Source organism: Ptychodera flava, chromosome 18, assembly GCF_041260155.1.
Source record: "Ptychodera flava strain L36383 chromosome 18, AS_Pfla_20210202, whole genome shotgun sequence".
Lineage (NCBI taxonomy): Eukaryota > Metazoa > Hemichordata > Enteropneusta > Ptychoderidae > Ptychodera > Ptychodera flava.
Genome location: NC_091945.1, coordinates 7,936,131 through 7,963,624, shown reverse-complemented (window position 1 = coordinate 7,963,624; position 27,494 = coordinate 7,936,131). Strand labels below are relative to the sequence as shown.

Sequence of the window (27,494 nt, the reverse complement as noted above, 5' to 3'; positions counted from 1 at the left end):
GGTCATTCTGTCAAGCTTGAGAAGTGTACATGCAGCAGTTTTCCGGATCTTGGCAGGCAAATAATCATTCAATATCTACTTACTTCCTTTTTTTGTTCCGAAAGATACTCTTGGTTTAATTATTTTTATGATTATGAAATAAACATAAAACACTTTTCAAGCCTTTTTCCTCAATTTTGGCTAGGCAGATTGATTTCAGAAACCACTACTCTGATAACATTTTCAAAAATGATACACATTTTCCAAGGCATGCCTTCAGTATAAACGTTTGACTTTAGCATACAATTTGCATATGTAAAGTTTGAGAATATTTTTGTTATATTTCTTCAAATTATTTTTGTCTCAAACTCTCTTCTGACAGCCTTTGAATGCAGTTTGTAGTTATCTATTGATTGCCTAAAAGAAATGCTCAAAAGATGGTGAAAAGTACATATAAAATGTTTAGTGTTAATTTCTTTTGTTTCGGTAAAGAACAGGTTTTGCTGCAATGTTTTGCAGAAGCACTTCGAATTTGGTCTATTGTGGTTCCTGATGGTAACTTTGTTTTGATACGGATCTGTTGTTTGGCTTATTCTGTCTGCGAAGTCCTCTTCATAATTTCATTCACATTTTTGGCTTTAATCAATGTTCGGTGAATATTTTTATTTTTCAAAAAGCAAGAACACATGCTATTTTAGTAATGTTCACATATGATTTGCAAGCGATTCACAATGTCATTTAGTATTGTTTTTCAGTGAAAAAAATTATTGGAGCCCAATCTGCGATTTAGTCCCTTCATGTATTACTACGCTTTCTTCTATTGGTGCCACGCATGCGTAAAAGTTTTGCTTGGCCTTGAGAAACACTGGCTTTCTTTGGCGTATTGTCTGTAATCATTTGTTGAGGGCCCTATAGTTGCATGTTATCAGTGAGATGCATTAACTTTACATTTGCAAGCTTTGAATTCAGTAATTTTAGACCGGATTCGAACTCACATCGTACGACACCGAGGAATAATGCACTGACTTGACGAGCATTGAAAAATGTCTTCCAAATGATCTGCAAGAAGATCCATCACATTTACTAAATATTTACTGAAAAAATGCCAACAATTGAAAAGTTTTTCTTTATTTTTTTAAAGATAAGGAACGTCCGAGCATCATCTGTCCAGTTGATATTGAACAAGAGACGCTGGTTGGCAAACATTTTGCTATTGTGAATTGGTCACTCCCTAATGCTACTGATAATTCAGGCAACGTGACTGTGACTTGCAGCCATGAATCAGGAACTGAGTTCACAATTGGTTCATCGGAGGTCACATTCAATGCCAGTGATCCATATGGAAATTGGTATTCCTGTGACTTCCATGTGATAGTCATAGGTAAGATGAACTGTATATGTTCATCAATTTTCCTTCCGTTGATTTAAAATATTACATTATGAAAAATACCAGTGTGTGTTCTCCGATTGACATATTTATCACATGTCCCACATGATAATTCCGGCTCAAAATTAACTTTTTCCCAGGTAGTCCCATTGGGCTACCATTTTCTGAAGTTGGTAGCCCAGTGACAAGGTCTGGTAGCCCATGCATGAATGACAATGAAAGAGAGTCTATCCAGGAATTGAATTTTCTAGTCATTTGACATCAATACCTGCAGATAATAGCTTTAGGAGAGGCAACGGTGACGCCTCAAAGTTTGACGACCTATTCACAAATACGCAGAGCTTAAATACAAATTTTGATGTTCATCATGACAACGACTTTTCATTCAGCACGTGTAAACATAACATGGCTAAAAATGGATTGGCTATGAATTTCAGGATGACAACTTGGTACAGTTATGTTCCTCATACTTTGTGGCAATTGTGACTATATTTCTCCACCATAGCACACTACCATGGGATGATAGCGTCATTTGTGTATTGCCCGACAGCTTTTTCTTTGCAGTATGAATAATTTTGAGTGCAATTGTGAATGATATATTGTGATTAAATAACTATGAAAATGAATTTTCATTGGCCATCATTTCCAGAGCCTGTACATCATTTCAGATAATGATATTTTATTGAAAATTTGTCACAATAAATTTGACTACACTGTCGCCTTCTAATTTGCATAACAAAGTCATAGTCTGGCCTTTCTGTGTCCAGCTGGTTGGACTGTATGAGCGTAGGTCATCTAATCCATCAAGTAATTTCATGTCCCAGGCTTTGGTAGACCGTAGGGGTTACCATTTAATGGGTTTTGGTAGCCCCAGGAAAAAGTTGGTAGTCTGTGGACGCGGCTCTACCGCTAATTTCGAGCTCTGTAATAAACGTAGCATTCACAACACTCACCTAAATAATTCCTATTGTTCTCCATCACTTGCAAGTAATCAAACCAATTGCAACGTGATTGTATTTGTGGTCCATTAAGATGTCTTTTTGTCGAGTGAGGCAAGAAAATCGTAAGAAATGTCAGTAAAATATAAACATAAGGAACACGTGACAAAGGGGAAAAGACAGCTAAAACACAATGCGAACTGAAAGAGTCTGGGATCGCCAATAGGTGACACTGGCTTGTAACATCACATTTATGGAGCCCTATCCCATATTAAGTGCTTCACACATTTGTACACTCTACCACGGTGCTTTGATTGTCTGTATTCATGTGTAGAGGCCTTATAGTTACATACTAATCACGGAGCTATGTGTATTGTGCGATGTTAATTGTATGTTTCTGAAGTAATGATGTTTACCTGACAAAGCATTGAGATAAGTCGCCCAAATGGTTACTCAGCAGACATTATAAAATGCAAAGAATTGAAACGGTCTTTATTTACGTTTTTTTCATAGATAAGGAACAACCCAACATCACCTGTCCAGTTGATATTGAACCAAGAACGCTGGTTGGCAAACATTTTGCTATTGTGAATTGGTCACTCCCTAATGCTACTGATAATTCAGGCAACGTGACTGTGACTTGCAGCCATGAATCAGGAACTGAGTTCACAATTGGTTCATCGGAGGTCACATTCAATGCCAGTGATCCATATGGAAATTGGTATTCCTGTGACTTCCATGTGATAGTCATAGGTAAGATGAACTGTATATGTTCATCAATTTTCTTTTCCTTGATTCAAAATAGTGCAAAATAACAATGTGACGATGTTTAATTTAGAAATAACAGCTCCGCGCTGACCATTAAACGTTTATTTGTGGGCGCGGGCTCGAGGAAAGCCAAATTAACGGGCTCGGCTATCAACGAACCCCGAAAAACCGTCGAAATTTACGAAAATTTTCCGTGCGAACGACAACGGGGCCGCAGAACCTGTCAGTGAGTAGTGCGCGCGCTGCTAACATTTTGCAAATTCGGAGGTTTGTTTAAAAAAGGCGTCTACACTTGGCCCACAAATGCCCCATTTTATTGTCTAGCTGATTATGATCTTTGTACAAATCACAATTTTTGTTTTAGCCGTAATGTTACTATGTTTACAATATTATTCATATTCACGGGCATGAAAACAAACCATTAATGTGTATTGTGGGCAGTCACGTGGTTCAGCTCGCCCAATTCAAACGCAATGGACAGGGCATGGTAATATAATCGTCTGTATTCATGTGTTGAAAGCCGTATAGTCACGTAGTAATCACTGAGCTATGTTAATCTTGCGCTGTTATTTGTGTATTTCTGAAGTGATGATGTTTGCTTTAAGAGCATTGAGATAGGTCTGCCAAATGATTACTTAAAAGATATAAATGCCAACAATTGAAACAGTTCTTATTTACGTTTTTTCATAGATAAGGAACACCCCTACATCACCTGTCCAGTTGACATTGAACAAAGAACGCTGGTTGGCAAACATTTCGCTATTATGAATTGGTCATTCCCTAATGCTACTGATAATTCTGGCAATGTGACTGTGACTTGTAGCCATGAATCAGGAACTGAGTTCACGATTGGTTCATCAAAGGTCTCGTTTAATGCCAGTGATTCGTATGGAAATTGGTATTCCTGTGACTTCCATGTAGTAGTCATAGGTAAGATTAATTGTATTTGTTCATCATTTTTGTTTCCCTTGATTAAAAAATATCACGTTATAGCAATGTACCAGTGTGTGTTCTGCGATTGGCCAACTTACTACACACTTACATAATAATAAAGGTCGAATTTACATAAGGAACACGTACTAATAGAAAAGACATCTAAAACACTATGAGAACTGCAAGAGTCAGAGATCATCACTAAATAACTTTCACCATTGGTTCATCAAAAGTCTCCTTCAATGAAAGTGATCGGTATTGATATTTGTATATCTGTCACTTCAATGTGAAAGTAAAAGGTGAAATTGTAGATGTTTATCATTTTTGTTCCCTTGATTCAAAATATTACATTACACCAATCTACCAGTTTGTGTTCCGTGATTGACTTATTTACTACATGCCTCGTATAATAGAAGTTTGATTCACAAACATGCAATGCACAACCCTATTTACTTTTATCACTTACGGGTAGTTTAAACCAAATGCGAAGTGATTTGTATTTGTGGTCAGATAAGATGTATTTGGTATTAATTGAGGGAAACACCTTATCGTCAACCATTTAAAATAAGTTCCAATTAACAGCATACGAAAAAGCAAATAGTAAATTGAACAGAACCATAAATAATGGAATATCAATCAGAATATACATCACAATTTTGACTAATACCAAATTCAACGAGTTTGATATTTATATAGCATACCTCCCGAAACTAACTAAATCACAAAAATGCAGATCAGTTGCCAATGCAATGCTGTTTTGATCTACAAAGTGTGCCGCGATCCTGCATTGCTACTGCCTATTGATCAAGTATTTGAATCAGCACACACAGTTCCCTCTTCTTGGCGTACAGTAACCACGGTAACAGTTCCTTTATGGCACGAGTATTACGCACTTCACGTACTCCTAATATAACACGTGATACAAGTCAACAGTTGTTCATCTGTAATGCCTACACATTTTCCGAAGTGACAGCTTTGGGGAGGAAAATGGGCGTGGAATCAAAAAGGTAATCAGGCGTATAGTTAATCAAAAACATGATTGGAACTAATGCGGGATAATTGGATCTTCATATTTTTCAAATTTATTTAAAGTGTTAGGTGCCTTATAGCTGAATGTTGCAATATTACAAAAATACTCATAAAAACAAGTGTATTAACTTAAAAATTAAAGCAGATCACCCCACATTTGCGGGTCATAACGGCATTACTTCACTATCCTATTATCCCAAATTAGTTCAAGTCGTGTTCAAATGATAAAACCTAATGTTTTTGTGCGTATCAACTAATGCAAAGCGTAAACATGGCTAGTCTAGAGCATTAAACGAAAGCGAACAATGCTATTTAGATTTCGTCCAAGTAACAGAAGCATTAAACGATAACACATCAGTCAGCTCTGTGTATGTGTAACCACTTTCTTTGCGAGTGATTTTGCTCTGATAAATTTACGTTCATGCAACAGAACAAACGCCCGAACAGCGGTGGTTGCATTAGGCGTTAGATCCGCTCAGCTCGGAGATTTAAAAATGGCGGTTATCTTGAAAAATTATCTCTGAATTTCTATGGAATTTATTTGATCGAAATGTTAACGTATTAGCTCTTAGAATTTTGAAAATAGGCATTGAAAGATAGATGGAAATTCTTCTAATTGACTTACTTGGCGAACAATTAAGGACGGTCTTTTTCAGAAATCATATCGGAAATTAATTGGAGATTACTGTATTCGTACACCCAGTGTCAAATAAGCATCTTTTGGTGACACCTTGTATAGTTTTACGATCAAAAGCTGGTGTTGTGGGTGACTCTGTTTACATTGCCACTACTTTGTGCAACACCATTACGAACTTTTGTTTTTGAATTGCAAATGTTTGCATTGTTATTCCTGCTTGATCGAACTTCAGTCTGTATTAGTTCTAATCTATACAATACATGCAATAGAAGTCCATGTAAGCTCATATAATTTAATTTGCGATTTATATATATGTATATATATATATTAGATCTATATATTCGATCTATATATTCGATTCGATCTCTCTCTCTCTCTCTCTCTCCCTCTCTCTCTCTCTCTCTCTCTCTCTCTCTCTCTCTATATATATATGAATTCGATCTTTCTTTTTACTAAAGTCGAAGATTCGAAGCCGAATTAGATATCTAACCAGCACGTGAAAAGCGTTCTGTTAAAATTTACATCACTCACTGTAATCGTTCATTTCTTAACACAATGCCCAGCAAAGCTAAATCAGCTTCGAAGTGATCAAAAGCAATCGAGTTTTTTCGCTCAGAATGCCAGTACATTTTCTTCTCGAAAGTTTTGAAATACATTTTTTAATTAACATTACCCGTCACTCTGTCATAGCTGTTAGCTTCCACCATGTTGTTTTTGATGTCAAATGTTATCTTTGGCGGTTTTGGATTCGGTTTATCCTCAGGAGGAGGCATTTATCAATTTAAACGGTCCCAAGATGACATTAAACCGGTCCAATAATTATTTCCATTCAAGGTAACACATTACCAGGTCCATGGGACATTTGTCATTTAAAAAGTAAGGCCATCCTGAACCACTGATAGTTAGTGGTGGTGCCAGGTTTATGGAATGGGTAAGCGTACCCTGCTAACATGCTACTCTCGTCTTGGTTGGTCCCAAAGTTGTCTAAATTTGCATGAAGTGATAGAGTTTTTCAATCAGTGTAATGAGTCAAAGCTGAGAATGCTGTTGCTTATCATTTGAGTGACCAAGGTGTAGTATTTGGCTACAATGACATCATATTGACCATAAAGCTTTTTGAAAGTCCCCTCTAGTCTTTATGGTGTGTATTCCTCTCTCAAATGATGGAGCATCAAATATCCTACTTGCATGTAAACTACTTTCCCGATACTTAAACCTGCACTTAGAGTTTTTGAAAGGGTGTAGAACGAATGAAGGGTGTTGTAGTGGCATTTCCAATGCCCATGGTGAAATGGCATCATTACATGCCTGCATTAGCAAATGCTGTCTTTTATTAGTTAAAGATTAACTTTTAACTGCAGAAATAGATATGTCAGTGCCTCCACTGGCAGTATTTTCTTCATAAATAATGAAATATACTTTTCTTGGCTACTTATTTTGGGTTGTAAAACCCCAGTCTGAAGACACAAGGATGTAAGCCATCTTTCATACTTATGCTCATATGTACAGTGACAAGATACAAGTCTGACTGGCATGGTCAATCCACATGCTCACTGATTAAACATGAAACCTCCGAACCGAAATAAAAGAACCTGATTAACAAAAAGACAATGCTATCTTACCGAGACTGGCTCGATATGTTCATACAATGGTGGAGGAGGTGTAAGCAGGAAAAACAGTGAAATAACGATTAGACCATAGTTCAGCCTAGCAAAGCTTTGCCCCGGATGTTCCATTCATCACGTACAGGCCTTGAATTCTGTAAATATCCAACTGAGTCGGAAATTACATGTAAAACATGTTATTAGAGTCCCACCATGTTGTCTAGTTAATAGTTCCTATTGATGTTCCTGAATGTTCCTATGATGACATTGTGATGACATTATGATGTTATGTAGGTCATTTCCCCCACACTCATCATGACCTGAGTTCAATTAGTCTAGAACATTCTCAAGGTCACTGCCCTTGATGACCTCACAACCTTGAATTCAATTAGTCATGTTTGGAATGTTCTGGAAAGTTGATTAGTTGTGTAAGGGAGATAATTTTAGAACAGTAATTAGCATGTCAATAAAAGTTCTAGATTGTTCTTATATGCCTTTATAAAAGGGACGTGCTCAGCTTCCAGTCAGACTTTTGGATCCTGTCTCTTGTGTGTTACTAAACTCCAGCAGTAGTCATTCTCAAAACTTTTCAAGACCTTCACTGCCAACGCTGGATTTATACTGTGGACTTTGTGCAACTACAAGCCTGCAAGCCGAAGGACTGTTCATTCATCCGACTGACTGTTACAACTCTGAGACTGGAGCTTTGCCGTCCCAGCTGAGATAAGTAGTCTGTACACTTTTAAAGCTTGTACTCTATCCCTGACTTAGCAATTAGTTTTATTTTTGTAATAAATTTGGTTTAAACATTAACTGCTGAGTTCACCCTTTTGTTCGTTTTCTCTGCACGTAACAAATTGGGGGCTTGTCCGGGATACGAACATTTTGAGCCGTTTGACAACATTTTGCCAGCCTTTTTAAAACTACTGTATACTGTGAACTCAGCGAAATTTAATCATGGCGGAATTTAAACCAGAGGAAATGGATGACCTTGATCAGGACACATTTGATTCCCTCAGAAAAGACGACCTCATAACACTGGCCAATTTCCTTAAAGTAGAAGTCAAAAGATCTATGCGCAAGAGGGAAATACAGTACCGTATTGCCAAACATTTAGTTAATTTAGGCCAATTTGAGGAATCCACCCTGAAAGATTATGAGCCCGAGTCTACCTCTGAACTCAGAAAATTAGAATTAGAAATGCAGACAAATTTGGAGATCAAGAAACTAGAATTACAAATAGAAAAAGAAAAAATACAAATGCAGTTAGAAATGGAAGAAAGACAGAGAGAGAAAGATAGGCAGGAAAGATTAGAAATGAAACGTTTAGAGCTTGGACAGTCAGGAAAATCCTTCCCTTCACACGGTTTTGACGTCACTAAGCATTTCAGGTTAGTCCCCCCTTTCCAAGAAAAGGATGTTGATAAATATTTCCTTCATTTTGAGAAAATTGCTCAGAGTCTGAATTGGCCTAAGGAGTCCTGGTCTATGCTTTTGCAGAGTGCTTTGGTGGGTAAAGCCAGAGAAATTTACATTCAATTGTCAGTAGAGCAGGCTTCAAATTATGATTCTGTGAAGGAATTAATTCTCAAGGTTATGAGTTGGTGCCTGAAGCGTACCGTCAGAAATTTAGGGATTGTGAGAAGGTGAAGGATCAAACTTATGTTGAATTTGCTCGAACAAAAGAACAACTGTTTGATCGTTGGTGTTCTTCTGAAAAGGTCAGTCAGAATTATGACAAATTACGACAACTTGTTTTGATTGAGGAATTTAAGAGGTGCATTCGGAGTGACATCAAGACGTTTATCAATGAACAAAAGGCAGATACATTGGAGGTTGCTGCACGTTTGGCAGATGATTACTCATTGACTCACAAATCTTCATTTCTCAGCAAACCATCCCAGTCCTTTTCCTACAGAAACAATGCAGGCAAATTTAACTCCTCCTTTTCATCCAAGAATTTTTCAAAGGAGAGTAGGAAATCAAATGAAAAACAGTTCACAAAATTCAAGTAACACTTCCACATCATCAGATCCCAAGTCTCAATCTCCTTCTGACAACAGTTCGGTACACTTTCTTGTAATTATTGCAAGAAAGACGGCCATTTAATGTCAGAGTGTTTCAAATTGAAAAGAAAACGTGAAGGTCAAAGTGGTCAAAGTGGATCTAAGCCAACCGGCTTTATTTCTTCATCAACTCAATTAGAGTCTAATAATGTGTGCAACACATTTTCTGAGGTTAAATCCCTCTCATCCCCAATTAATGAGGTCAAGGTCAATTCTTCTCAAGATAGCATTATGGGTATTTTCGAACCATTTATTCATGATGGTTTTATATCACTTTCTAGTGATTTCTCTTCCGCTACCCCTGTCAAAATTTTAAGAGATACCGGGGCTTCCCAGTCTCTTTTGTTGGCAGATACCCTGCCGTTTTCTGAAAAGTCATTTTCAGGTTCTAAAGTTCTTATTAAGGGGGTAGATTGTAATGACTACATTCCTGTTCCTCTCCATAATGTCTATTTGTCTTCGGACTTTGTTTCTGGACCTTGACTTTAGGTATTAGGCCTTTTTTGCCTTTTGAAGGGATTCACCTTCTTCTTGGAAACGACCTTGCTGGGGACAAGGTCATTACTAATCCACTTGTGACTGATAATCCTACTTTAGATCAGGATCCAGAGCCAATTGAACAAGAGATACCCGATTTATTTCCTTCATGTGCCATTACTCGAGCCATGTCAAAGAAAACTTCCGAGAATCAAAATACTCTCAAAAATAATGTCACAGATGTTGACTTAAATGACACCTTTCTCAGTCAGGTTTTGACACGGATCATTCCGTTATCCCTCGTGGATTTGAAACTTCCAGTAAAACTTCTGCTGACCAAAGTCAGACATTTTCTAGATCAAATCTCATTGCAGAACAACACAAAGACCCAGATATTTTGTCTTTGTTTGACAGGGTAGATGATGAAGGTAAAACTTCAGATAGCTCTGTTTCCTATTATACAAAGTCTGGTGTTCTCATGCGTAAATGGAGACCTCCAGATGTTTTGGTTGATGACGATTGGGCTATAAAACATCAAATTGTGGTTCCAAAGCCCTATCGTGCTGAAATATTGCGCCTGGCCCATGAAACCCCCTGGGCTGGTCACTTAGGAGTCAGGAAAACTTATCATAAAATTCTCAGTCACTTTTATTGGCCTAATCTCAGGCAGGATGTAGCACATTTCTGTAAAACTTGTCACACATGTCAAATGGTAGGAAAGCCAAATCAGACCATTCCAAAGGCCCCTTTACAGCCAATTCCTGCATTTCAAGAACCATTTAGTAGGATACTAATAGACTGTGTTGGGCCCCTACCAAAAACAAGATCAGGAAATGAGTACATGCTGACAATTATGTGTACATCAACTCGGTTCCCAGAAGCCATACCACTGAGAAATATAAAGACAAAGACTATAGTGAGAGCTTTAGTCAAATTTTTCACTTTATTTGGCCTCCCTAAATGTGTCCAGTCCGATCAAGGCTCCAACTTTATGTCTGGTATTTTTCAACAAGTAATGGATCAGCTAGGCATTAAACAGTATAGGTCATCCGCCTATCATCCAGAAAGTCAGGGTGCTCTTGAGCGATTTCATCAAACTTTGAAAAACATGATTAGGACCTACTGTTTTGACACAGAGAAGCAGTGGGATGAAGGAATTCATTTTTGCTCTTTGCTGTTAGAGAGTCAATTCAGGAGTCTCTTGGTTTTAGCCCATTTGAGCTTGTATTTGGACATACAGTCCGTGGCCCACTTAAGCTCGTTAAAGAGAAATTCCTATCAGACGATGATGATTGTCTGAATATTTTGCAATATGTGTCAGATTTTCGTACAAAACTCTCTAAAGCATGTGAATTAGCCAGAGAAAATCTTGAGTCATCTCAGCAGTCAATGAAAATCAAATATGATAAAAGCACCTCAAAACGGAAGTTTGAACCAGGTCAAAAGTTCTTGTTCTACTTCCAATTCCTGGCAAACCACTCCATGCTCGTTACTTTGGGCCATATCTAATCGATAAGAAATTAAGTGATTTAAATTACATCATAATAACACCTGACAGGCGAAAACAAAAACAGCTATGTCACATAAATATGCTTAAGCCATATTTGGATAGGGATAATCCTACTAAAACAAAGCCTGTCAGTACAGTCAGTTCTGGCCATTATGAAGATAGTGATACTGAAACTGACTTGAGTGAAAATACTCTAAACTCAAAGCTGGGCTCGGTCAAGCTTCAGAACTCAGAATCCTGGAGAAGCTGGAGTCTACAAAGTTGGCACACCTCCAGCCAGAACAACAACAACAGCTGAAAGAACCAATCCATGAACATTTGTTTCAAGATGTTCCAACAAGGACAAACATCATCTATCACAACGAAGATGTCTGCGACAGTAATCCAGTGGAACAACATCAGACAGACTGAATCCTGCGAAAGCGGAATATCTCCAAGAGGAAGCCATGTATTTGCCGAACATGACTTTATCGAACTCAATAAAAATAACTGGACTTTGCAATCCATACTTTATGCCAAATTCAGTGCCATTTCGAGTTTTCCAATATCCAATTGCAAGAGGATAGTCATGGGACAGATCATCCTGTTTGCTATTTTTACAAATTTAGCAAATTTAACAAATCCCAGAGAAACTACTCTACAATTGAAAAAGAGTGTTTATCTTTGATATTAGCTTTACAGCATTTTGAAGTTTATGTTACTTCTTCAATCAGCCAATAGTGGTTTATATTGATCACAACCCTCTTGTTTTCTGCAGAAATTTAAAGGCAAAAATCAGAGATTGCTTAGATGGAGTTTAATGTTACAGGAGTTTAATCTTGACATTAGACATATCAAAGGCAGAGACAATTTAATTGCAGACTGTCTCTCTCGTATTAGAGTTTATTGTTGTTCACTTTCAAGAAATTTTACTTTAGAGTAAAACAAAATTTGAGTACTTAAATCTTTTTCAAGATTACATTTGCAAAAGAAGATTTTTCTTTGAAAAATTTTCTTTTTTTGAAGAGGGGGTGTGTTATGTAGGTCATTTCCCCCACACTCATCATGACCTGAGTTCAATTAGTCTAGAACATTCTCAAGGTCACTGCCCTTGATGACCTCACAACCTTGAATTCAATTAGTCATGTTTGGAATGTTCTGGAAAGTTGATTAGTTGTGTAAGGGAGATAATTTTAGAACAGTAATTAGCATGTCAATAAAAGTTCTAGATTGTTCTTATATGCCTTTATAAAAGGACGTGCTCAGCTTCCAGTCAGACTTTTGGGATCCTGTCTCTTGTGTGTTACTAAACTCCAGCAGTAGTCATTCTCAAACTTTTCAAGACCTTCACTGCCAACGCTGGATTTATACTGTGGACTTTGTGCAACTACAAGCCTGCAAGCCGAAGGACTGTTCATTCATCCGACTGACTGTTACAACTCTGAGACTGGAGCTTTGCCGTCCCAGCTGAGATAAGTAGTCTGTACACTTTTAAAGCTTGTACTCTATCCCTGACTTAGCAATTAGTTTATTTTCGTAATAAATTTTGTTTAAACGTTAACTGCTGAGTTCACCCTTTTGTTCGTCTTCTCTGCACGTAACAATGATACGAGCGGATTATTTCGAAATCTTAAGACTTATTCTGTCTGTGGAATCATAGTCATATTTAAATTCACAGGTTTAAATTTTTTGTCTTCAGTAACCATTGCAAATTTGAGAAAATTCTCTGAAAACTTCTGATTTAATAAAATAATACCTTTTAAGTGATACATATCAGTGTCATTTACTTTCAGTGAACAAATTACTGTTTAGTTGCATCCGTATTTTGTCACTTCGTAGAATAATAATCTCTCTTTCCCGTAACAAACTTTCATACAGTTTTGCATGGCCTTAAAAAGAACAGTCTGTATTAATTTGTTCAAGGTGCTACATAAAAAGAGAGATAGGCTATTTTATACTGTTATCGATAAGTTCGGAAAACACTGGTTTATTAACATGATGGACGGTGACGTTAGTCTTCGAAATTATCCTCTTGGAAATATCCTTAAGCATGAAAATCAGAAAATCATGAAAACTTCTTTCCTTATTTTAATAGATGAGGAACAACCCAACATCACCTGTCCAGAAGATATTGTAGAAGAAACACTGGTTGGCAAGCTGTTTGCTTTGGTGACTTGGTCATATCCTAATGCAACTGACAATTCTGGCTATGTGACTATTACCTGTAGCCATGAATCAGGAACTAAGTTCAAAATTGGTTCATCAAAAGTCTCCTACAATGCCAGTGATCCATATGGAAATTGGTATTTCTGTGACTTCCATGTGATAGTAATAGGTGAGATTGTAGATATTCATCAATTACTTGATTACTAGTATAAGATGCCTCGTATAATGAAAGTCTCTCTCATTATTGTTTTGTGAAAGTGTTTTTAATGATGCAGTAGATCGGGAATGAGAAAACCATGAAAACACCTTTCCGTACATGACTGTTATAGATAAAGAACAACCCAACATCACCTGTCCAGATGACATTGTAGAAGAAACGCTGGTTGGTAAGCCTTTTGCTGTTGTGAATTGGTTATACCCTAATGCTACTGATAATTCTGGCAATGTGACTGTGACTTGCAGCCATGAATCAGAAACTGAGTTCACAATTGGTTCATCAAAAGTCTCCTTCAATGCAAGTGATCCGTATGGAAATTGGTATTCCTGTCACTTCCATGTGATAGTAATAGGTAAGGTTGATGATGTTGATCAATTACCCTTCCATTTATTCAGAATTATACAAATCTTCCACTCTGTTTATTACAAGGCCCGTTTTATGAGCTTCTCACTCATTGTTGTTTTGTGAATGTGTTGTGTTAATGATGCCGAAAGCCAAACTTACCCACAATACGCCACCTCTATTACTTTATCATTTGCAAGCATTAAAACAAAACCAAACGTGCTTACTTAAGGTGTGTTTGGGCTTAATTAATGTGTATTTATTATCAATAGAGGAACAAAAATCGTAAGAAATGTTGAGTGGCCCAAATTACAATATGCTTCGATCTAATCTAACCGTATGATTGGCTTGAGCCAGGTTATTTCTTCACAAGACGACCTGTTTAAGGTAATATGCACCTCGAAAGTGAAAGACTTAAACTTTTGCTCTAACTTTCCTCAAAGAATCTTTCAATCATCCTCTTTCAAAATCAAGAATAAAAATAGGGGGTCACCGTGCAAATTTTGGTACTAGAGAAACAAATTACCCAAGATTTACCCATATTAGAAATTCAAAATGACTGCCATCCCTGTGTTAACTCTATGGAGAAAAATAAAATTTTTCGAATTTTGAAAAACTAAGCCGGTAAAAAGTTTTCTTTCGCCAAGAGCTTTAAAATGAACCCCCACATGTGGTATATCAGAAGAGAATTTTTAAAAGTTTGAGAGTCTGAATGTTTGTCCCCGAGGTGCGTTCTACCTTAATTTAGGGAAGTTTCTTTAAATTTCAGCTCTAGCTTTAGAGCTGGACACGCCATTACGTTAGACAGGTCTACAGCTTCGGGTAATTTTTGCAGTTTAATTTTAGTCTGGTGCAACTCTATGCACTCACAAAGAAAGAGCCATGTACAAGCAATGACGAAGACGGAAGAACATCTTTATGGATTTCGTGTTGAGCATTTTTCAATTAAATTCTTCAAGTTTGCTTTAAAGTCAATGCGATGCCGAACCTTATCGTATGGAATCAGTTTATGTGCGCACTTGGCTCATAGTGGCATGTACTTTATAGAGCATACTATTAGGTTGAGGCTTTGATCAAAATAAGAAAGTTGCCTACTTGTATTCAATTATTTCATATTCTAATGAGGTTATAAAGGTGCACTTGGGTATTTTCTTGCGTATGTAGAACCTGTAGAACATATTCAGATGAAAAAAATCACTTCGCATGTCGATTGTTCGCGGCAAAATGCTAATTTTTAACCCAGAAGTCTTATATCCGCAACCAAACTTCGACTCGAAGTTGTAGGGTTCCAAGAAAAACCGTCTTACACTTAGACGCCAAACAGAGAAAAATTTCATTTGATTATGTATAAATATGTTATATCTACATATATTATAACTTTCCATAATATATTATGTCTTTCAATATTATGCTAAAGCCTGTCTGCGAAGGTACATATCAGAGGGACTTGTGAATCCTATCCAGTGATTTTCATTTACATCTTCACAGGGTTTTATTTCCATTTCCTACTTCTCCCCGAGAAGACAGATAGTATCATTATTCCAATAGAGCTGAATCGATTAAAGGTGTTTTTTATTTTATTTTGTATCCTACCAGAATATTTGGCTGTTTTACTGGATACTGAGAGAATCCATTATGTATTCTAGAACTGGATTCCCAGTGCTGGACGATTTAGATTTTATCCAAAAGACCCTCATGAAACAGCACTTGTTGGCTTGATTAAGTCATGGATTAAAGCGATTGATCGTGGAACATCTGTGGTCTAGTATTTCAGGACCTTGGCAAAGCATTAGATCTTGTTGATTACATAATCTTGTCATCAAAACTAAAGATTTATGATTGTTCTGACCAAACTGTTTCATTCTTTAAAGGGACAAGGTCGGCCATTTTTCATGAATTTTGTTTGATACAATATACTACTTATTTTGTTTGACATATTGAAAGATATTGAATGAATGGGTGACCATGCATATATTCGACCCCAGTTTTAGATATAATACACGAAACCATCGTGAAAATGAATTAATGGTCATGACCAATAATTCATTTTCGCGATGGTTTCATTTGTCTAAAACAGGTGTCGAATGTATGCATCATCACCCATTTAAGCCTATTCAGTATCTTTAACATGTCAAACAATATAAGAAGTATCTTGCATCAAACAAAACTCATATAAAATAGCCGACTTAAAGGGACAAAGTCGACCATTTTTCATGAATTTTGTTTGATGCAAGATACTCCTTATAATATTTGATCTGTTGAAAATACTGAATAAATGGGTGACTATGTACATATTCGACCCCGGTTTTAGACAAATGAAATGAAACCATCACAAATACGAATTAATGGTCATGACCATTAATTCATTTTCGCGATGGCTTCATGTATCGTGTCTAAAACCGAGGTCGAATATTTATATCGTACCCATTCATTCAATATCTTTCAACATTTCAAACAAAATAAGTAGTATTTCGTATCAAACAATTCATGAAAAATGGCAGACTTTCGATTCCTTTAATCGTGATTTTTATATGACATTGCTTAAACGTGTCCAGTTTGAAGACAATAGCTCAGTTGGCTATATACACTTCCCAGGTAACCCTGACAAACGTAATCAACTACGTTAGATACTCCATGTACAGAAAGAAAACAAACCTAGTACCAACACAGACTAAACAGTAAATTCTCAGCATGACTCCAACTCACAACGTATGGTACCCTGTCACATATCAAAGTTACTACAGCTTAACCCCCTCCTGGCTAAATCCTCATCCTCACAAGGTGGCCCAATAACCGCGCTAATAATCACGGTTTTTCTGACAAAAGCCCGATCCACATGATATGGAGTTCATGGAGCAGTTGCCAAAATATAGTCGCAATCGTACATCCTCAGAAACACACGTTTGCGACTAGATTTGCACTTTGTCGCTTTCATGACTATCGAAAGCCTTTCACATTGCTGATCATTTGCTGTATATCTGCCGGTCTTTTCCAGCCCAAACTCCTTCCTGCAATCGGATTTTTCTGTCTGTTAGAACTAAAAGGTGCAAGGCATATCTTGTTTCATTAAGAAGACTTATTATCGAGCATGGAAACTGCAACTGCTCACTCTCTCTTCACTCTCTCTAACCTTCCGAAAATATAAGTAAAGTTACGAATTTGGTGAATTTAATAAGTAAGTAAAACGTGCAAAGCTGACTTCCCAGCTCTCTTAATATTCATCAAACACTGCCGGTCCTCAACAAATGGTCATAGGTGAAATGAATTGATGAATAAACTATCATTGAAAATATAGGAAATAATATAGACTCAGTAACTGAAAAAACCTTACACATAAAGAGTGTTCTTATTAACACTGAAGTGTGAAAAATAAAATTGCCATGAATGCTGGTAAACTTGAAATTTTTACTGATGTCCCAAGCCAAATATTGTGCCACTTTGGTAATCCATTGAATATCAATCAATCAATCAATCAATCAGTCAACCAACCAACCAACCAACCAACCAACCAACCAACCAGTGAATCAAGCACTCACTCAATCAATTAATAAATCAATTAATCACTCAATAACTCAAACACTCACTCAATCAATCTACTTATTACCTACCTGCCTACCTCCCTTCCTCTCTGCCTACATACCTACCCATCTTTCCATCTTATCGCCCTTTTGTTTGTCCATTTGTCCGCCTGTCTATCTATCAAAACATCGATCCATCTTGTTCACGCAACATGTTCTGGTAGAGAGTAAGGCAAGATACATTGCAGATAAGATACAATATACTGCAACAGTTAAAAACTATCAAATTGATAAACTTTTCAAGTAAATTGTGAGACAAATAATTGATCTCTAATTACAATTAGATATTTGACAGTCGATATATTCGCTGGTAATGGATATCTATATCCATTGCGCGATCTGCTGATGCCAGTAAACTTGTTTCCCTTTTAATGATACTGAATATTTAGAGAGCTCTTTATAACTTGAAAGTATAGATGTGGTTTAAAGTTGATGCCTCTTTACCTGAAGTTATCATGCTGTGTACAGCTCCAAAAACTTTAAGCCAATCACTAATCATAACATCGGGCAGTAATCTCTATACCGTTGGTTCTTACAAATATTCGGTTTCACAGTGTCATTTATGACTGCAAATGTAAATGCCCAAGTAAGAAACAAAAGCTGGTAATACAGTTAATGCTTTATTTTGATCGACCGACATATTTCTTAGGTGATGCAGACACTCGTTCAATTTAAGAGGACATCCTTGAACAGAAGATGTTTCACATTGCGTATATAAAACTTTTAGCTATTTTTCATGATTCAGTTGAATACTATGCTTCTTTCCTGGTTTTCTTTTACACAGATAAAGAACAGCCAACCATACTCTGTCCTGATAATATGGACCTTACAACAACACCTGGAGAACCTACATCAATTGTAAATTGGACATCCTATAATGCTACAGACAATTCTGGAAGTGTTGTAGTGACTAGTAGCTATCAATCGGGAATGGAGCTCAACATAGGTATAACAACTGTCACTTTCAATGCAACTGATCCTTCTGCGAATAGAGATTCATGTCACTTCAACATAACAGTAATTGGTATGTTTTTATTACATATTCATCATTTCTGCAATGAATATTGATATGAATAAAACAATATGAAGGATGTTAGGATCCTATCATAGTAATGTATTTTTGTCTTATTGGTAGCATATTCTTGCACGAATGAATTCTCCTGTGTACAAATGGCAATGTGTTCGTCTCTGATCAAATATATCATGTTGCTCTACGATGTATATTTCTATGTTTCTGACAGGTGGAATAACATTTAAAAGAGTGAAAAAAACAAACAAAAACCTCAAAGGCGTTAAATGAGACTTTTAGTCGTCAGCACGGGGAACAAGTTCAACAAATGTCAATTGTAACCGAATGTTATTTAATCAATCAATCAATAAATCAATATTCAATAAACTAAGCAATCAATCAAGCCATCCATCCATCCATTAATAAACCAACCAGTCAGATAACAAAATGAACCGACACACCAAACAATCGGCCTACCTACATTGTAAGGACTCCACAGTCAAAACCACTCAGCCAAATCCCCACCAGTACAAAACGAGTGGTTCAATAACCGAACAGTACAAACCCATCACCCGAGGCAAAAGAAGAACCTAGAACAAGGTCTCTATTTAAATCCTGGTGTCAAAATTTGTTATTTGTCGTTAACTTCTTAGATTTTTCCCGTCGAATCACTTTTACCCAGAGTCAAATAAATAAGTCAGCTGGTTGTATTTTTTTTCATAACAAAGCCCAAGTTCTTATCAACGCTTTTGAGAAATTCAATTTTGCTGAAGATTTGGCCTGTTACTGTGATGAGCCGTTTGAAGTCTGTCACACTAAACCAGTGCATAGTCTGCATTCTTATCATAAAGCGTTTGTAGTGGCTCGTACAAATAATCAATGGGTAGTTCAATCTCCCTTCCCAAAATCATCATACATGGCGGTTCTCGGGAACTTTGTTGTAGGGTGCTGTGCAGAAGTCTTAACCCTAAAGAGTTCTGCAATGACATCTTTCTTCAGCAAAGCAGTTAATAAGAACATGTAATGGTGATCCATATGGTGGTCCACAGTTAAAAATTCAAATAATCCACATTGTGTGAAATAGTGTTTTAGTTGCTGTGGAAAGGCGTGAAATAATCGCAATCATACAATCCACAATCCAATAACACTAGGTCAAATTTGTAAGACAATAGTTGTAAACATAGACACAAAACAGCACAGAACAGACAGTAAATAATTTCTTTCCACATTGGCGGGTCAGCAAATTTACCCGTTGCCCTAAAACTAGCCCGCTATGTAGGTCAGATAAATGCAGTTTCCTTGGTCTCTGCTATGCTATTCTACAGCCCTCGCCCTTGTTGTGTTTTATGGTACTGTTCTTTCGTTTAAATCCTGTGTAAACAGTCACAATCCCTGTACTGTTTTTGGGAGTTGGCGTTTATTTGTTCACCATCTAGTAATTCCGATCACGTGAAGTTACTCTTGGAAGACTTGATAAGTTGTTGCTGTGGTTACACCCATAATGCTTACATGGTATCCTGGGCAAACCGTCAGCATTGCGATACTTCTTCCCAGGACGATGAGTTATAGATCTAGAGAAGTTATATTCGGCAAAAACTTGTAGCCATCCTACTAACTGTTCCTCTTCTTATGTCGGCTGTCATCAGTTCTAAACGTAAAATGCTGGCCACATAAATACGGTTTGGAGTGCTTCACAAAATCAACAAGTGCTAGAAGGTTCTATGTGAAAAGCAATAGTTGTGTTCTTGCATGATTAAAGTTTGGATAGCACTTCTGTTTTCCTGAACTTGAAATAACACTTCTCCAATCCCATGGTTACTTGAATCAGTATCAAATATTAATGGTTGCCCAAAGATTTGATAGGCCAGGATAGGTGACTTGCTCAAACGAATACTTTAGAGTGGTAAATGACTGGTCATAGTCATCGCACCATTCAAAAGGTCGCCCATTTCCAGCCAGTTTGGTCATTAGTCTAGCCACTTTAGAGAAGTATGGCACAAACTCGCGGTAACGGGAGGCCAAACCAAAAACTTTCCGTACATCTTTGACACTGCTTCAAAAGATTAGCCAGTCCCTTACATCTTAGATTTTGATCCGGACAGATTTTAATATTATCTTAAGATATCAAGTGACCGATGTATTTAACTGATTTCTGCAATAATTAGCATTTACTTGGCTTACGCTTTAAGTCAGTTTTGTGAAAACGAGAGAAAAAGTATGTAGGCTTTGTAACATCTAACCAACTTAATTTGCATAAACAATGACGCCATCGAGGTAGAGAACGAGAATTTCACAATGTAACCAAGTGAATGTTTTCCTCCAATCTTGTGAAACACGGCAGGTGCATTGCACAACAAAAATGGCATAACTTTCCACCGGAATAGCCCAGCTCGTATAGTCAAGGCAGGCTTTCCCTTTGCGTCCCCATACAAATTGTAAAGGTTTACAAGCTAATTATATCAGCTCGGATGACCCAAAGCTCCAGAGTTGAGTCAGACAAACCAATGAGTTAGAAATCCTTTGGCTTGCAGGATTGAGGTCGATCCGTGCAAAGTCCAAAGATTAAAACCAGAGTGAGAGTGAAGGTCTTGAAAGTCTTGAAATTAATACAGCTGAAGTGATCCCAAAGTCTGACAGGAAACTGTGACGTCCTCTGTCTATAATCAATGATTCTATTTAGAAAATATAAGAATCTAGAATTTCTATTGGTATGCTAATTACTGTTCTAAAAATGTCTTCACTTGTAGTAAACATGAATTTCCAGAAAGTTCTAACATAACTAATTGTTTTCAAGTTCATGGAGGAAACGGCCTTAAGGATGATTAATACCAAATCGGTCATTTTTCTGTCTAATTTTCAAAATTCTCTGAGAATACACCTTAAATTCAGGCCCATCATTGAGATGTGTCCCTAGTTCAAGATAAATAATGGTTTCCATGTAATGAACGATTTTTAAAAATCAAAACAAGTTACGTGGCTATCCCACGTCAAATCGGGGAGTTTTTGTAAACATCGTGGACACATTTGCATCACTATTTGCATAATCCATCTTGGGTGACACATCGTTGGGTAATTTACATAGTGACGTTGTTGGGCTTCTCCAAAAACCAGGATTACTCCCGCTTGTCAACAATAAACCGTAACAATAATGTTTGTTGAAGCACAGTTCCAACAATAAACCGTAACAATGTTTGTTGAAGCACAGTCCCTCCGAAGCCTAGTCCAATAAGTCAGTTTCGACATACAGAACTGTTTCCGCTGAAAACGCATTGCGGCCAAAAACTACGTGTTTTACCAGTATGTTTCACGTCCATATCCGATAGACTGTAACACAACCAAAACTGTTCTCCATCAAACTTAATATTACGACCGAAAACCAAAACATACGTCCACTTCTGTTAACATTTTACATGTGAGTCGACACGCAACAAAGTTCCACCCTCAAAATTCTTCGATCCTGCTCCGAATGAAATTAGGGCCGAAAAAAATACCAAAAACGACGACTTTTTCTGGTATATAATGTTGGTCAATACAATGTCTGACATTCAAAAAATCATTAAGTAAATTAGATACATTTTGTGATTTTAAGTGTACCGTAAACTTTGAAGATTACTTGCATATGACAAAGGGAAAGATATTCAGAGTTGCAATGTGTCGCTTTAGACTGTCAAGCCATTCCCTGCGCATAGAAAAATGTGGATGGGATAGAACAAAACCACCAAAATCTGAGAGAACTTGCCTTGTATGTAATTCGGGCCAGGTGGAAGATGAGTATCATTTATGTTTAGAATGTCCAGTATACAATGAGCTGAGAAAAAAGTTTATTCCAAAATATTTTTATGACCCGCCTGTTAGATATAAGTATTACATTCTAATGAATTCAAAACAGGAATATTTGTCAAATCAACTCAGTAGATTCATTTATTTTGCTTTTCACAAAAGAGAAAAACTCTTGAGTGCATAAATAACTTTGTGCTTGTCTGTTTTTGCAACCAAGCATGGCGAGTATTGTTCTTACTTTGATGTATCTAAGGGCCTATGGCCTTCTATACTGACATAAACATTACATCACATTACATCACATCGGTCAAACTCGGTAAAGTTCACGTGGCAAGCTTATTATGCACCTTCCTCAGTGCATCTCAATGTAATCAAAGTGAATAAAGATTACGTCCCAGTACCTCACCAAAGGTTTCAGTGTCGTTTTATTTTAGAAATGGTTGCAATGTCATTCAATTTTACAGTCGATCGGGCGACATCCCCCCCACGATCTTGTATTCCCCCTAAATTGGGCGTGAAAAAATACACCAACCTAGACCTCTTCTCGGACCGATCGGGAAACGTTGCCGGGTAACACACGTCGACTTTACCACATTACGTTCGAATGACCTCGCTTTGGTTTGACATCTCCACCGACTGATCGCAGCTGAGAGCAATTAAAAAACCAGACTAGGGACCCTTTTTGAGCCAGACATTTGCGTCATATGCATGTAGCAATGATCAGAAGATGGGTCAAAGGCCATCTCGATTGTAAAGTATGAAATAGTTTACAGTCCAAATTCCAGTCCATATGATGTGTTCTAAATATTTCCAACTCGAAAAATTACATCATCGCCGAACTTGCCAATTCGAATCGACAACTGATTTATCGCGTAGATGATCTGAACCACGCTGAAAAGTGCTGCTTGCCTATTCATGCTATCCACTGCTCTCCGCACCTCAGCAACGAGCAGCAGTCACGAACGAACGATGCCATTTCTGGTTACATGTCAAAGAAGGCGATAATTTAGTGTTGAACCGAAGTACCACGTTTCATTATTTGTACAAAAATTAACGTTGTGGGTTTAAAGAATAATGCATTCTGTTAATATCCCCGTGGTCATAGACTCGCAATAAACTTTCTCCGAGACCCGCGATCAAATTCTTGTTTGACCGAATGTGAAATGTTGGCAAATACATTTTACGAGCCAAAAAACAGACACATAAATAAATTTACGCGAGCCACACAACAAATGGTTTTCATCATGCCGCTCCAGTCAAGGCCACGGTCAGTGATCGTTGTCTGGCTCAGAACACACTTACAAAGCCAGAAAAATCGGAGAGTAATTACTAACTCGTTTTTTAACTGTTTGCTACAAAGTGGTTCGAGATGTGACCCTTCAAAAATGGGTAACAAGCTTTCCTTTGATGCGAAGGTGCGTAAAGTTTTACATGAATGAATAAATGACACCTCCAGTGAGACAAATGTTTGGCCAGTCTACAGCCTAAAAATTAAATGGCTAAAAAGTTAGGTCGTGTAGCTGGGACAGTTATCGCTACATAAATTTAAATATACAATTAAATGGGGATTTATAATGAGCTGTCTGTTGAGGGCACGATAAAGTTGCTGTGCTACTCGTCAAAATACGGAAAAATCAGTAGGTACCTACCAAACTTCGTATGAAAACCCTAATTATACATGTAAGCTTACATCTCTAAAATACCCATAGTTATGGTTGTGTAGGAGGTTGAACTCAACGCTTTGTGGTGCTTGGGGTCGTTTTCGTCATTTATTAGATTACTTCTCACAATGTGTGAAAAATAAACAATTGTCCTAAAGTATCAAGTCTACGTCGCTTTGCAGTGTTTATCTAGATAACACAGGTAAGCTTATTTACATATGAATTTAGGACACGCCCGATACCAGTAATGACTGCTGACGTCATTGTTTTTCGTCATTTGCTGTAATGACGTGCCGGAACGAAGGCTCAAAAAATAGGTAGTTTCTGCGATTTATTTTATTTTACTAGGACGTTTTCTTTGAACAACTATCATTCCCGGTCGACATTATCACTAGGTCACGAAATATGCTCGCGTTTAGATTAATGCACCTTAATTATCAAATGCCGTGGAGTCGAAGTAAAAAACCCAGGTTTTTTGTGTTTTTCTCGAATTCAATGTGTGAATGAGGTAGCCTTCTTTGGCACCTCGTCAATTCGCGCTCACAAACGCCAGCTGCTTGAAATTCACACTGTCCATTGGAAACATAATGAACTCGAAATCAGTGTTTGGAATTTTCTTTATATGATTTTGTTTTTTTTATGCACTCTTGAAGGTGTTAGACTAAGGTGCTTTTAAAGGAATTGTAATTGTTACGCTATATAATTTGAATGGAGACGCGGAAGGATATTGTCAAGGCTTGTCAATGAACAAATTTCAACCGGAAATCTTGCAATATGCTCGCTAAAGCGCGGGAAAACCCTTTTTTGGAAGGTTCAGCAAAGCGATTGTCACGTGACTCTTATGCAAATAATGACCGTGAACTGTGCTGGGTCGGATAGCTCTATATCAGGGCTTTTAGAAAATATATACCTTATTGGGGTTTGGGACTTCTTCAATTGAGAAAAAAATAAAAATCTGAAAGTGTCTAAAAGGTATTTATCATCCTTAAGGATGTTCTGGACTAATAAAACTTAAGTCACGGGGGGGGGGGGGAGATTAATCTGCATAACAATATCGTTTAGGAAATTGTAGTTTACATCGGATCAATACTTCTCTTTTTTTGTTAACTATGACTATTGGTGCCTCCGATGATTTATTTGATCGCTTGATTACATCCTTTTCTGGCATTTCATCCACTTCTAGATTCCAGTCTGGATCCGGAAAGACTGTCTCTTCGGATGATTTCCTATTGGTAAATTCCCTCCCATACCAATGCAGTGTTTTTCATTACATTGGTTTGACCAAAGTCAGTTTTTTTCCTTTGAAAAAAGATAACTCCATCGTGTGAGAATGCTTGAATTGACTAGCTGTGTTCCTTTCTCACGACGGCAATACTATCTTCGTGCACAGCCTGCAAAACCGGTGGTACCATATCACTATTAGTACTTTTCCAACTTTTACCCTTCAGCCTCTGGGTAAGTGTTTGTTACTGGTTGGGTCAATCAGGCCCTATCTGTCTGGTGAGTTTGGCCTGCACTACCATCTCGTGTCCTGCCAGAATAGTAGTTTTATGCCCAACATAAACTTGTGAAATGGCCATCATATTTGTCAAGCAGCGGTACTTTATGTATGTATCTCTGATGATGCTGCCAATATCCTATATATCTGCTACATTATTAGTATTATTAGTATGATAGTATTGTTTGGACAAACAGTTGTTGGAAAGCTTGCCTGTTACAGCTGATAACGTAGTAGCTAACTGATAACGTATGAAACCCGATAACATAGCAAATATTTACTGATAACATAGTTAATCAACTGATAATGTAGTAATGAACCGATAACATAGTAATTTCCTATCCGATAACATATCAACAAATTTACCGATAATGTATCAAATCAACTGATAATGCAATGGTGGCTACGTTGATAAATCCTGAGATCAAGGTGTTGTTCTCTCCCAACATTGTGTGAGTCCACCTGGCGATATGCAGCCTCCAATAGTAAGCATACACACTCTGTGCCCAAGGCAAAAGGACCACCTATAACACTTGACGAGCATTGATATAAAATCCCTTAAATTATGTTTCAGAAAGTATCATAAATTGCATTGTTTAAACATAAGAAAGTCTTTCCCTCCTATTTCATAGATAAAGAACCTCCAATCCTGACCTGTCCAGATGACATTGAACACAATACGCTGGCTGGCAAAAATTTTGCTATCGTAAATTTGCCCTCTCCTAATGCCACGGATAATTCAGGCAATGTGACTGTGACTTGTAGTCATGAATCAGGAACTGAGTTTGCGATTGGTTCATCAAAGGTCTCGTTCAACGCCAGTGATCCATATGGAAATTGGTATTTCTGTCATTTCCGAGTGATAGTAATAGGTAAGGGTGTTATTGTTTATCAGTTGCCCTTCTCTTAATAACATTAAGGTTACATTATACGAATGTTCGACAATATGTTTTATGATTCACCCGTCTTTTCATTCCTCATAGAATGATTGTCCCACTCATTTTTATGAAAGTGATGTTTATGATGCAGTGGGCTGGGAAATGGGAAAATCATGAAAACACCTTTCCTTTCTTGACTTTTTAATAGACAAAGAACAACCCAAAATCACCTGCCCAGATGATATTGCAGAAGAAACGATATTCGGCAAGCCTTTTGCTTTTGTTACATGGTCATTTCCTAATGCTACTGATAATTCAGGAAATGTGACAGTGACTTGTAGCCATGAATCAGAAACTGAGTTCACGATTGGTTCATCAAATGTCTCCTGCAATGCCAGTGATCGATATGGAAATTGGTATTTCTGTCACTTCAATGTGATAGTTATAGGTAATATTGCTTATGTTAATCAATTGCCCTTCGAAAATATTATACAAAGCCAGTATTCAACTGTGTATCCTGCGATCGACCTGTTTATTACATGGCCGGTATAATGAACTTTTAACTCAATGTTATTTTGTAAATGTGTTGTTAATGATATAGTAGGAAAACCAGTACTTACACGCAATATACCAACTCTAGTACTTTAATCATTTGCAAGCATCTAAACCAAATGCACTTCGATTGTATATTTATTCAAATAAGATGTAATCTTATCAATTTAGGAAAGCAAATCGTAAACATCAGAAAAATAAAATTTGTAATATTGCAAACTGCTTTTGCTTTGAGGTGTTGTATAGCCAGCATGATAATCAGTTAGATTGAGTGTAGCCTTGTGATTTGCCGGAGCAAGTGCTTATAGTCTTGACAAGAAGACCTGCATAATTTAGGGAAGCGTGCACAAAAGTTCAGCTCCAGTAGTAGGCTAAACGTGCAATTGTGTTTGACAGGTCTCCAGCATGAGCTGAATTTAGATTGAATAAATTCAGTCTAGTTCAATTGGATGAACTCATAAGTAAAGAGCTTGTAAAAACACACACGCACACACACATATATTATA

General features: G+C 37.2%; 1 protein-coding gene across 1 annotated transcript in view; it reads left to right on the top strand.

Moving 5' to 3' along the window:
* Positions 1-27,494, top strand: part of LOC139117907 (hyalin-like) — a 122,040-nt gene that overhangs the window by 72,234 nt on the left and 22,312 nt on the right. Inside the window, exons 3-9 of the mRNA XM_070681143.1 lie at positions 1,121-1,360; positions 2,818-3,057; positions 3,763-4,002; positions 13,403-13,642; positions 13,803-14,042; positions 18,395-18,634; positions 26,191-26,430. Coding sequence (XP_070537244.1) covers positions 1,121-1,360; positions 2,818-3,057; positions 3,763-4,002; positions 13,403-13,642; positions 13,803-14,042; positions 18,395-18,634; positions 26,191-26,430 — 1,680 coding nt within the window. The remainder of the gene's footprint in view (positions 1-1,120; positions 1,361-2,817; positions 3,058-3,762; positions 4,003-13,402; positions 13,643-13,802; positions 14,043-18,394; positions 18,635-26,190; positions 26,431-27,494) is intronic.